Below are 12,852 nucleotides of genomic sequence, written 5' to 3' on the forward strand. Positions count from 1 at the left end.
TATATTGTATATAGCTGTTAAATGTTTATACCTACATCCGTTCTACTTTTTTGCTGGCCTTTTTTATTCTTTATATGTATGTTTTCTTGCTTATTGTAAATTTGTGTTTGTACATTCAGAGCGGAGTAGAAACCGAAGACAAATTCCATGTATGCGTAAGCACACATGGCCAATAAAGCTGATTCTGAACCACGCCACCTTGTGGGCGGTACAAGATATAGACAGGCAGTCAGCAAGACTGCATGAACAGTGTGTGTACGAGCGTCCGAATAAAAGCCTGTTGCAGTACATCAAGTCGTTGTTCATCTGGCGCATAACTACACTACAGAAACATTACACACCTCAATAGCTTTTTTGTCAGTTATTTGTTTAGTTTAATTATGTTGTTGTTTAGTATATGTAGTATTTTGGTTTGTTTGTTGATGAATTGGCTAACACTGAGGACGCCTGTGGTTACATGTATGAGTCGGCAGCTACAGGATCTCAGAGTCAATGTTGAAGCACTTTAAAGTTTGGATCTGCATGAAGCTCAGCAATACAAAACATGAAGTGTGTTTGACAAGAACTAAATCGACCAGTTTTTTTTTAAGGAACTGAGCCTTTTTTAAAGAAGGAAACTATATATTTGTGTTTTTATTATAAGGGATTTTTTTTTACAAGAAGTGTCGATAAATAGAATAAAATAATCCCTTCACATCACAGACATGTTGTTTTAAGGTCTGCATGCTTTTCATGAATCTGTTTTCACAATAAAACCCTCACAAGTAAGAGAGGAAGCAGCAGTAGTTTATTAAATAATGTTTAATCCACTTGTCAAGACAGTACAGTCGACTACAAATACGTCTAAGGTAGATCGAGTTTTAGCCCAAATGGTCATTGTCGTACTGATTCTATACCAAACTGCTCGTAACATCAGCTAGAGCCATGCTGCCGTCCACCTGCTACATGGTGTTCTTTCCGTTCATCTCTGTGGTGTAGATCACCCAGCGGTGACGTCCTGAACACGTTTAGGAGACAAACAAGAGTTTATTAATCCAATCTAACAAGTGTTATTTGACAAAACAACCCAAATCTGAACATCCTGTGCAAAATACTTCTGACAACAATATGTTTTAGTGAAAATGTCCTGCTTGAAATCATTTGGGGATACTCGACTCGCCAAAGAAGTAGTTATTTTAATGCAATAATGTGTTCATCACTTTAATGTTGCAGCTAAAGGTGGAGCTACTTTTAAAGAATACTGCTGAGTATCTTAAACTATAATAACACATCATAATCTATTTGTTAATTTATATTTTTGAATGAATAATCTGTAAAAAACTACGATATTTCCCTTTGAAGGGTAGTGGAGAAACGTTAGAAGCATACAGTAGCAGAAAATGGAAGTACAAGTACCTCAAAATTGTACAACAGTAAATGCACTTAAGTAACGTCACTAATATATAACATAACTATTAACAGCTGACATACCATAACTATTAACAGCTGAAAGTACTCACTGATAGAGACAGTAATACCAACTGTACTAACAACAAGAAACAGCTGTTTGTTATTAGTTTATTCAACGGCGATAATTTAATTTAAACTTTGTTTAATCAATAACATATAATACATATATATATTATTCCCAATAACTGACCGAGAACCACGTGTTTGTCGCTGGTTAAAACATGTCAACAGTACACAAATCAGCATTTAGCCTGATTAGCATCAGCATTGATTATGAACGGTTTCGTTCATAGCCACCACAGCAAAGTAGCAGCACTAGCGGGCTAAATACCAAGCTAACGGTTCATGTTTCAAATATAGTTTACCAGTCCATGATGGTGGGCTGCAAATTCCCGCTTCACGAGGCTTGACAGGATTCTTCTTCGTGAGTCTTTTGAAGACTGAAGTTTCTTTTCAATTTTTACAACATTTTGACATGTTTACATCAGTGGGATTGCAGTACAACAACACTGAACTATAGGGGGCAGCATCGTGTCTCACGGCATCCAAGCTACCAGGAAATGAAAAGCAGAAGAAGAATAAGAAGAAGAAGAAGAATACCCACGAAGAAGAATCCTGTCAAGCCTCGTGAAGCAGGAATTTGCAGCCCATGTGACGTCACAACGGCTCGAAACAGAACCCTCTGACGTCACAACGGTTCGAAACAGAACCCTCTGACGCACAACGGTTCGAAACAGAAGCCTTTGTTGTGTCTTTATATAGACATTGAATAGTTACCCTACAGCCAGAATAGTTTTCTACACTCAGAGCAGATACCTTCAGTGAAAACTTTACTGCATTGAAGATTTGAACGAAACCATGGATAGACTAGAAATAATTCATCCTGCAAGTGAGGAACTTGAAATGCTCAGTGACTATTTTAAATATCTCGAGGGTCATGTAGCTGAGTTTGAACATGTTTACAAATATTACAAGACCGCTCTAGGTCTGAAAGAAATAACTGAATTATCTTTTAAGCCACAGTTAAATGTACACTTTCCAGACCGTCCAGGGTTTAAAATGGAGATCTTTGGAGATATTTTCAACAAATATTTGGCCACACCACGCATGGTATGGAAGGTTGAACATATTGACTTTATCGTTGAGAAAATGAAGGATCTAATGATTAAGATCATTGAAATGACAGGTGTTGAGTGTGATCTGGCAAAAAAGGAAATCTCTCAGGAGGTTGAAACAATCTCCATGGATAGACTAGAAATAATTCATCCTGCAAGTGAGGAACTTGAAATGCTCAGTGACTATTTTAAATATCTCGAGGGTCATGTAGCTGAGTTTGAACGTGTTTACAAAAATTACAAGAGATCTCTAGGTCTGAAAGAAATAACTGAATTATCTTTTAAGCCACAGTTAAATGTACACTTTCCAGACCATCCAGGGTTTAAAATGGACATCTTTGGAGATATTTTCAACAAATGTTTGGCCACACAACGCATGGTATGGAAGGTTGAACATATTGACTTTATCGTTGAGAAAATGAAGGATCTAATGATTAAGATCATTGAAATGAACGGTGTTGAGTGTGATCTGGCAAAAAAGGAAATCTCTCAGGAGGTTGAAACAATCTCCATGGATAGACCAGACACATCACAGTCAGAGGGGATGAACAGATGTGCTGTCAGCCCTAGCGAACCTTCAATAGCTGGCTCAGTACATGAGGACACACTTTCTAAACCTTGTCCAGGTGCCACAGCACAGGAGGAACTAAAGAACGAAGGTTCTGATTCAACAGCTAGCTCAGCATTTTGGGACACATATGCTGAACCTTGGCCAGGTGCAACAACACAGGAAGCACGAAAGAAAAGGTCATTTCATTCATTCGTGATGGCGCTGGTTTCGCGGATTTTCAAAAAACCAAATCACAACTGTACCACTGCAGAACCCATCACTCTGCCTCTGTTTGGGGCCATCACGATGCGTCTGTTTGAAAGAATGTGGATCGAAGTCCAGGATGACGATTTTGATCTCAAAACATTAGAAAAACTGGACAAGGTAATTTTCAAGAAACTGTGTAAGAAGTTTGGAGGTTCAAAAAAGGTGCGGTTGTTCATGGAATTAGAGGAACGAGAACTTGGGAACTACATTGCCTCCTCTGTCAAATATCACCTGACACGACCCAAAATATGGGACACCATCTGCAATTTATTCAGATGTGGAAAGGAGGTTCGGGAAACAATCTCCATGGATAGACCAGACACATCACAGACAGAGGAGACGGACAGATGTGCTGCCAGCCCTCTCAGGGGAAGAAATGAGAACCAGATGAAGTCCAGTCCGGATGACACACAGAGCTTTTCAGAGGTTCGGGAAGACTTCATCCATAAAGAGGTTGCAGCCCCATGTGTCAACTCTGCCATGTGTGAAGAGCCTGTAATTAATCCAGGCATCGCTGCAAGTGAAGAGCCTGGAATTAGTCCGGGCATCGCTGCAAGTGAAGAGCCTGGAATTAATCCGGGCATCGCTCCAAGTGAAGAGCCTGTAAGAAATCCGGACATCGCTCCAAGTGAAGAGCCTGGAATTAATCCGGGCATCGCTGCAAGTGAAGAGCCTGGAATTAATCCGGGCATCGCTCCAAGTGAAGAGCCTGTAATTAGTCCGGGCATCGCTCCAAGTGAAGAGCCTGTAAGAAATCCGGACATCGCTCCAAGTGAAGAGCCTGGAATTAGTCCGGGCATCGCTCCAAGTGAAGAGCCTGTAATTAGTCCGGGCATCGCTCCAAGTGAAGAGCCTGTAATTAGTCCGGGCATCGCTCCAAGTAAAGAGCCTGTAATAAATCCGTGCATCGCTCAGCCGTTCTTCTGGGCAAATAGGAAACCTCGGCCAGGATATTGGGACGCTTGGTGGTTGTATTTTCATCCAGGATGAACGCAATAAAGAGCTCCGGTCCTCTCAGGGCCACCTCAGAGGTCCAAAGTGAGACCTCACAGCTAGAAGGCTTGAGTCTGTGTGATGTCTACTGTGATAGTAGGCACCATCTGATAACTTCTACTGTGCTAGTAGAAGTTATCAGATGTAATAATCTAATACCTTCTACTGTGATACTAGGCAATGTCTGATAACTTCTACTGTGCTAGTAGAAGATATCAGATGTAATAATCTAATACCTTCTACTGTGATACTAGGCAATGTCTGATAACTTCTACTGTGCTAGTAGAAGTTATCAGATGTAATAATCTAATACCTTCTACTGTGATAGTAGCCAACGTCTAATAACTTCTACTGTGCTAGTAGAAGTTATCAGATGTAATAATCTAATACCTCCTACTGTGATAGTAGCCAACGTCTAATAACTTCTACTGTGCTAGTAGAAGTTATCAGATGTAATAATCTAATACCTCCTACTGTGATACTAGGCAATGTCTGATAACTTCTACTGTGCTAGTAGAAGTTATCAGATGTAATAATCTAATACCTTCTACTGTGATAGTAGGCACCATTTTATAACTTCTACTGTGCGAGTAGAAGTTATCAGATGTAATAATCTAATACCTTCTACTGTGATAGTAGGCACCATCTGATAACTTCTACTGTGCTAGTAGAAGTTATCAGATGTAATAATCTAATACCTTCTACTGTGATACTAGGCACCATCTTATAACTTCTACTGTGCGAGTAGAAGTTATCAGATGTAATAATCTAATACCTTCTACTGTGATACTAGGCAATGTCTGATAACTTCTACTGTGCTAGTAGAAGTTATCAGATGTAATAATCTAATACCTTCTATTGTGATACTAGGCAATGTCTGATAACTTCTACTGTGGTAGTAGAAGTTATCAGATGTAATAATCTAATACCTTCTATTGTGATACTAGGCAATGTCTGATAACTTCTACTGTGGTAGTAGAAGTTATCAGATGTAATAATCTAATACCTTTTATTGTGATACTAGGCAATGTCTGATAACTTCTACTGTGCTAGTAGAAGTTATCAGATGTAATAATCTAATACCTTCTACTGTGCTCGTAGAAGTTATGTATGCAATATGTTATTTGTATTGTATTGTTTTTTAACAGCAGACACTGTACACTGTATGTATGTTTCCAAGACAAATTACCTTCGGGACAATAAAGTATCTTATCTTATCTTATCAGATGTAATAATCGAATACCTTCTACTGTGATAGTAGCCAACGTCTAATAACTTCTACTGTGCTAGTAGAAGTTATCAGATGTAATAATCTAATACCTCCTATTGTGATACTAGGCAATGTCTGATAACTTATACTGTGCTAGTAGAAGTTACATTCAAACATCAAACACATTCAAACATCAAACATTCACATTACATTCAAACATTCTAAAAAGATTCAAAAATTCTAAAAACGATTCAAACATTCTAAAAAGATTCAAACATCCTAAAAAAGATTCAAACATCCTAAAAAAGATTCAAACATTCTAAAAAAGATCCAAACATTCTAAAAAGATTCAAACATTCTAAAAAGATTCAAACATTCTAAAAAGATTCAAACATTCTAAAAAGATTCAAACATTCTTAAAAAGTGTCTAGAACAGTTTAACGAACTCTTTTACGACCGATAGCTTCAGATGTCCCACCTGACAGTTTTTAAATTAAAATTACATTTTTTTTTAATATTTAATATTATTACACCATCAGACCGCCATTACACTTTTCCTCTCGCGCACCCCCTAGAGGCAGCTCGCGCACCCCCAGGGGTGCGCGCACCCCACTTTGGGAATCCCTGAGTTAGAGTGATGGAGCATTACTGACGCGTGTTGTGTCTCCGGCCTGTGAGTAGGTAATAATGTATTGCTGAGTCATGACACTACTTAAAGCAACACAATGCAACTTATAATAAACAATTGCAGGTCACTTGGTTTGGGATGACCGTTAGCTTGTGGTGGCTAATGTTGGCTAATAAACAAATGCTATATAACTACTTCACTAGATCACCTTGCTGGCTTAATGACCCTTCTCCACCTGTGCTGCTGTTATTGTACGGTGGGCAGCACAGTGCTGCATGTCTGAATAACAGAGCTGATTCTGTCAATGGAGTCTTTTGGCTTTAAGGAAAGCATGTTCATTTTTGGCTTTGTATGATTTTATTGATTTATTAACAGGCTTACATTTTGCATTTTGGACAAGTAAGTTTTGGTCCAAGCAAGTGGTTGAAAGCATCAAGCCCTGAGTAGTTTGACATTCAGCATTCATTTCATGAATGTCAATTGTAGCCTTTGTGGCCACTGTTCAGTAAACGTTCCATTGACTCACTTTGAAGTCAGAGGGTCACCAGCATTACAAAAATGTTCCTACTTAAGGACTAATAGTTTATTTTTATGATTCATTTTACAAGTCTGTAATTTAATTGAATTTTCAGAAAAGTCCCCTCATAATGAGCTATGTTATTAAAAAATAGATAAAGGTTAGTCAGATTTGTTGAGTTGCTGTTGTTTATTCCCAAAATAATTTATTCTTAGAACCTATATTCTCCTTATATAATGAACTGTATTTTTGTCTTGCCCCCTATATTTCCTATAAAATGCATATAAGTGCTATTTTAAATGTAAGGTTGTTTCCTTTTAAGAGAGAATCATCTGCAGCTCCTGTTCTGCTTTTTTCCTTTAAGCTTGTTAGCAACAACCGTTTCGAGAAGAACAAAAAAAAAAGAAGAAAACAGGAGGAAGGGTTTATCCCTGCGAGGCCGTGGAAGCCCGTAACGTAATTCCTCTGACAGCAGCATGCTGTCGGCGCCTCCGTAAGGGAAACATGGCTGAATAGGTCAAGAGTGTGTGGAAGAAAATGGATCCACACTCTTCACCTCCTCCAATAGGCAAGGTGATTACAGGCAAGTGCTCTTGGCCGCAGTCTCTGAGGAAACCTGGCAAATACACAAGCATCTGCATTGTTCCATGTGGCGTTACAGTGCTTTGGAGTCTTTAATGTGGTCCTGCACATTACACAAGTGACGTCGTTGAATTTGCAATGTGTAATGATTTAGTCAGCAGGTGATGTTTGTCCTCAAGCTGCTGTCTGCTGTTGTTTTGAGGAATTGTGTTTTGAAATGTCACTTGTCAAAAAGGACCACCAATGTGACTGTGAAACATGAGGAATTGGGCATTGAAGAGACAGCATTAAGAATTGTCTTGTGGAGGAAATCCAGCAATACGGACTTTGGTGTTTTTATTTTTAGATTTTGTCTCGATGTGACAGCACACAATAACACGGTGCCGTACTGCAGGGAAAGAAAGTGTTGTTTGGCTCAACTGAAAATGTTCTTTATTACTGATTTATCTGTGATATTGATGGATTTACAGACGCTCAGAGGAGTGAGTCTGTGCTCACTATACTACTTTATACTGTTTACAGCCAAGCAGCATATTTCATGAGCACTTTTCTTTTCAGTAAAACAATTTTAAAAAATGGTGATTCAGCATGACAACTGATTGTTTTCCATCACACCTCTATCTATTTAGTTTGCTGGCAAAATGTAGGTCTTGTTATCCGACTGCTCATGCTTCTTGCCCGTCTAACTTGTTTTCAGTGATGTCTGGAGCCGTAGCCGTGATTGTATAATACCGAGGTTAGGATTTCAAGTCACAATGCCACACAAAGACGTTAAACATTTTTTCCAGTGTCATTTTGACATGTTTGTTTGGATTTTCTGTGGTCTGCACACTGAAGAAATGCTCATCCTTTAATCAATGATTTAGTCATTATTTGTTTTATTAAATTAAAACTGGAATATAAACTCCCTCTTGGTTAAACCCCCTAAGTACCAGAAAAAGCATGAAGATGTGAGCTCATTGTCCTCTTTGTTGACTACTACAGCACTATCAATGTCTCTAGATCTCTAAACTAAAGTTATCCTTTAACCTCTGGCAGGACAAGCACTCGTTTCATGCAGGAAAACTTTGTTCAAACTTTATTTTAAAACCTTATGGACATTTATATATTTACAAAGATACCTAAGGCTGAATTTTGGGAAAATGTGTTTGGCATTGATGCTCAATACATCTAGAATGTTTCCATTTGTGGCCATGAAATAAAACTAGGATTTTTTCTTTTTGATATTTCATTCAATCGAAACATCATCGCTTGAATGAAGCAAACTCAAACAGAACACATGTGTATGTGATCCTGTCAGACAGAATTGGAAAAGGTCAGTGTAATAACCTTGTTGGGTTACTTATTGGCAAATAAAAGGAGAAAAACAACTTTAAAAAAAACTTTGTGGCACTCTTGTTGAGAGAGAATCACAGGACACAGACCTACTGTACAGCAGCAGTCACAGTGAAACACTCTAAGCCAAAGAAGAAGAATAAAAACCACACCTGCTTATTGTCTGCGGTAGCTGCCAGCTGTGGGCCCCTCACACACACCTCTATGCCTGTCTGGCAGCAGGCCTTTGATCAGGTAATTGCCCCTCCGGCCCCCGGTGTTTGCATCCACCATATGTCGCCATGGCGACCACCTCTCCAGCATCCATCCGTGCGCCCCCTTCACAGCCATTTTTAAGATGGACTTATATGTTATGAGGCTGTGAGTGATGGAGGAAAAAGGCAGAGAAAATGCGCTACGAGAAGCACCTCGACCACGTCAACAGCAACCTTTTCATGACGTGTGTGGGGATGAGAGAGTGTGTGTGTGTGTGTGTGTGTGGGGGGGGGGGGGGGTTCTATCTGACTGTCTGTCTGTTATCCCGCACCCACCACATCGGAGACCCCCCCCACCCCTGGAATTTTTTTTTTTTCAAACTGTAATAAGGATTGTCTTTGTTTCACATCACATCAGCCCCGAGATAGCAGCAGATCCATGCATGATATGAGAGGATCAGACTGCAGAAGCTCAGGGAAAGCTTTGGGGGCTCAGGATGCTGTTTGAAGACACTTTGAGGAGGGTGACACATTTTCTGTTGCAAGGGATGCAATCCTGTGAAGACTTTAAGACAAGAACTAAAGTCCCACTGTGATTAATTTAAATTCATAAGTACCACATATGTATTAACTCCTTAACATCGAGATTTTTGTTGTTGTTCCCTTTAAGTAACTCTAAGGTTTTTTAAATCATGTTTTTCCACGCTGTCTGACTGGACATTGAAGTTTTATTGAGACACTTTCAAATTATGTAAATTTTCCATACACCTTTCCATCCAATTTAAATAGCTGTATTGACACTTTCCCCTGACATATTTGGTATATTCTGACAGTAAAGTTTTGTGGGTTTAAACAATGCTTATGGCTTTGACTTTCTTACCGTCGTCAATATGGTTGACGATTAGACACAGAGAGAAAAAAAAATCGAATCCACCTGGAAGCAACACAGTCACATACTCCATTTGACAGCTTCCATTGCAAAAAAGTGTCATATTGTGAGCCAGATATTCAATGCCATAATTTCCATGCACATCCGTAAGTAGTTTGCAGGTGCTGAGTGACAGTTATCTGCACGGAAAGAAGAAAAATCCTGAAAAATCCAAACAGAGAATAAAAGACTGAAGATTAAGGAACAAGACAACGTTGCAGGAGATTTTTCAGATGCCAGTGCAGATGTTTAATGAGAATACATACGGAATTGTGCCCTGGATAAGAGCTTGAGCTAAATACTGTAAATGTGTCTGCTGAGTGCTGCTCAGTTGGATTCTTAATTTCTCTTTTTCTAATATACAATATTAAAGTGTTTGAGCATGTGGAGTAAAATACAATGTATTTCGAGGCGGGCTGCAACATTTTTTTTCATGATCTATAAATATCTTTATTATTGAAATTATTTTTGGCTGTAAAATGTTAGAAACTATAATGAAAAATACTCATCACAATTTGCAAGAGCCCATCATCGTTTCTGCTGTTGTCTGACCAGCAGTCACAAATCTCTATTTACACTGATATAAAACAAAGAAAATACTTTTTGCTTCTTAAATGAATCATCGAGGAGAGATGTACCCTATACCTCCACTCTCTTCCTGCTTAGTGCACCACTCATTTTGGAAACCATATCATTTGCATAATTTTAAAACACGTAAATATGTACATAAAGTGTTGAAATCATGACTTCTGAAAAGTGATGAAAAAGTGTTTCTTTATTGAACATTACAGAACAGGATGAGGAACACGGAGCTTTCAATCAAACGATCACAGCTTTATATACGGACATCTCTGGGAGTATTTCAGCACTGATAACGATGGTGATGATCGACAGTAACCATTGTGAGCCCTCTTCTCTGTTTTATCATCATTCTGTGTTCACAACAATCTCTTTTATAGGCTGTTTGTGTTTAGGGCTGCTCCTCTTTTCGACGACCGTCACGGTCTGCAGAAATGACACTTGATTATTTTCTTGAAAGCGCTCTGAAAGTCTTTGTTGAAGTACGCGTAAATGATGGGGTTGAGTAAAGAGTTGGAGTAGCCCAGCCAGTTAATGACATCCTCCAGCCAGCGGGGCATGTAGCACGACCCCTGGCAAAAAGGCATGACCAGGGCCACGATGAAGAAGGGCAGCCAGCAGAGGATGAAGGTGCCCATGATGATCCCCAGAGTCTTCACCGTTTTGCGCTCCCGGGCCATCGCGATCTTCCTCTTCGCCTCCGTCGCCTTCTCATGCCTATTCTCGAACAGCGGCACGGAGCTCGGATTGTTGGGCAGCGGCAGGTTGCCTCTGAAGTTGCTGTGAACTTCGATGATCTCCAGGGACTCGCCGTCCTCCGCGTGTTTCACCGCGCCGTTGACGCTCGGCAGCGGCCGGGGCTCTACGCTCCTTTTCCAGCTCTTGCCCTGCGCGTCACCGGTAGTCTTTTTGTGGAACAGGGCGGGGGACAGAGCCATGCAGGAGTCGGACACTTTCTTTTTCTCCGTTTTACGCACCGTCCTCCTGATCCGAAACCTGGCAGCTTTGAATATCCGCCCGTATAACACCAGCATTAGCGTCAGCGGGATGTAAAAAGCCCCGAAAGTTGAGTATATTGTGTACCAGGGGTCTTGCCTGATGTTACACTGCTTGGGGTTCGCCCTGTCCTCTGCCATGCTGCTGGGCTGGGAGCGCATGATCAACATCGGCGGCACCGAGATGGAGAATCCGACGAGCCAGGTGACACTGATGAGGACCGCGGCTCTCCGCGGCGTCCTCTTCTTCATGTACTCTATAGGCTCGGTTATTGCCCAGTATCTGTCCAGAGCGATGGCGCACAGGTGCAGGATGGACGACGTGCAGCACAACACGTCCAGAGAGATGAAGATGTCGCATGGAATCTGCCCAAGAGTCCACCGGTTCAACACCTGGTAAAGCGCCGCCATGGGCAGCACCAGCACCGACACCATCAGGTCGGTGACAGCCAGAGAGCCGATCAGGTAGTTGGCCACGTTCTGTAGAGACCGCTCCAAGGCGATGGCCGCAACGACGCACGCGTTCCCAAACACTGCGCACAGAATGAGTGCGCCAAGCAGGAATGATATGATCACTTGGTAACTCAGCTTCACCTCCTCGTCTTCGGGTTTGGGGTTTTTGTTGGAAGAGTTGTCAAACTGAGACCAGGCTGTCGTGTTGTTTGTGCCCTCCATTGTCGAAGTGTTGGGAGAGCGTCCGTTACTTGATGGAGAGCCTGTTGCGCATCACACCGTCCCACCTTGAAGAGCGCATCGTGGACTGTTGGACTGTCTCGTGCAGAGAGAGTCTGAACTGCGAGTCTCGGCTGCTGACGGAGAATGATGCTGCGTATTTATACCAGTGATGGAAAATGCGTCATGTGTCTGTGAGCATGTAACGGAGTGGGCTGTTTGGGTCTGTTTAGTCGGTGTCTGAGTTAGTGAAGATGTTGGAGTTATTGTATAGACATGAAAAAACTAAAATATTTTCTATTCTATTTTTTTATTTATTCATTTATTTATCTATGTCGCTCTTCAGGCTGCAAGTCAAATCAATGTGCCGATTTATTTTTTAAGAATTGAATTTTCTTGAAACAAGTGGATTTTGCCATTTCGGTGAGAAAATAAGCTTTCAGAACATGTCCTTTGTGTCAGATAACACGTTTTGAATCTTGTTGTATTGATGATAGTGAACTGCATGGTATCGAAAAGAAGAAATAAAGAAAGAATAAAGAAGAAATGACACTGCACTGTAAACAAACTTGTATTTGCTTTGACAACAAGAACAACTTTGTTATCTTATGTTATGTTATTATTCTCCTCAGATTGCTTTTGTCCCTGTCTTACTTTGTATCCTTTATTGAGTCGTATGTGTGTTGTACTTGTCTGCACTTGTTTTTTACTAACTTTTCTACACAATGATAAAAAAAGTAATTGAAATTATGTGGCGTGAGAAAAACAACAACAACTAAAATAATAATAATGATAATACATAAATGTGAGTATCGAATTTTTGTGGAATTCACTTTTT

The 12,852-nt window shown here is 40.3% G+C and overlaps 1 protein-coding gene and 1 long non-coding RNA gene across 2 annotated transcripts; both read right to left on the minus strand.

Moving 5' to 3' along the window:
- Positions 1 to 783: 783 nt before the first annotated feature.
- Positions 784 to 1,948, minus strand: LOC306792595. Its single transcript, XR_013772824.1, has 2 exons — positions 1,815 to 1,948; positions 784 to 997 (listed from the first exon to the last, which is right to left on the minus strand). It is a non-coding gene; the product is annotated as an uncharacterized lncRNA (long non-coding RNA).
- Positions 1,949 to 10,766: 8,818 nt separating this feature from the next.
- On the minus strand, positions 10,767 to 12,017 carry htr1ab (5-hydroxytryptamine (serotonin) receptor 1A b; the record flags this gene model as incomplete). The annotated part of the gene is made up of 1 exon (XM_079289917.1): positions 10,767 to 12,017. The coding sequence occupies one exon, from the start codon at positions 12,015 to 12,017 to the stop codon at positions 10,767 to 10,769; it is 1,251 nt and encodes a 416-aa protein (XP_079146043.1).
- Between the last annotated feature and the right edge of the window lie 835 nt (positions 12,018 to 12,852).

This window comes from Melanostigma gelatinosum (assembly GCF_949748355.1).
Source record: "Melanostigma gelatinosum genome assembly, chromosome: 18".
Lineage (NCBI taxonomy): Eukaryota > Metazoa > Chordata > Actinopteri > Perciformes > Zoarcidae > Melanostigma > Melanostigma gelatinosum.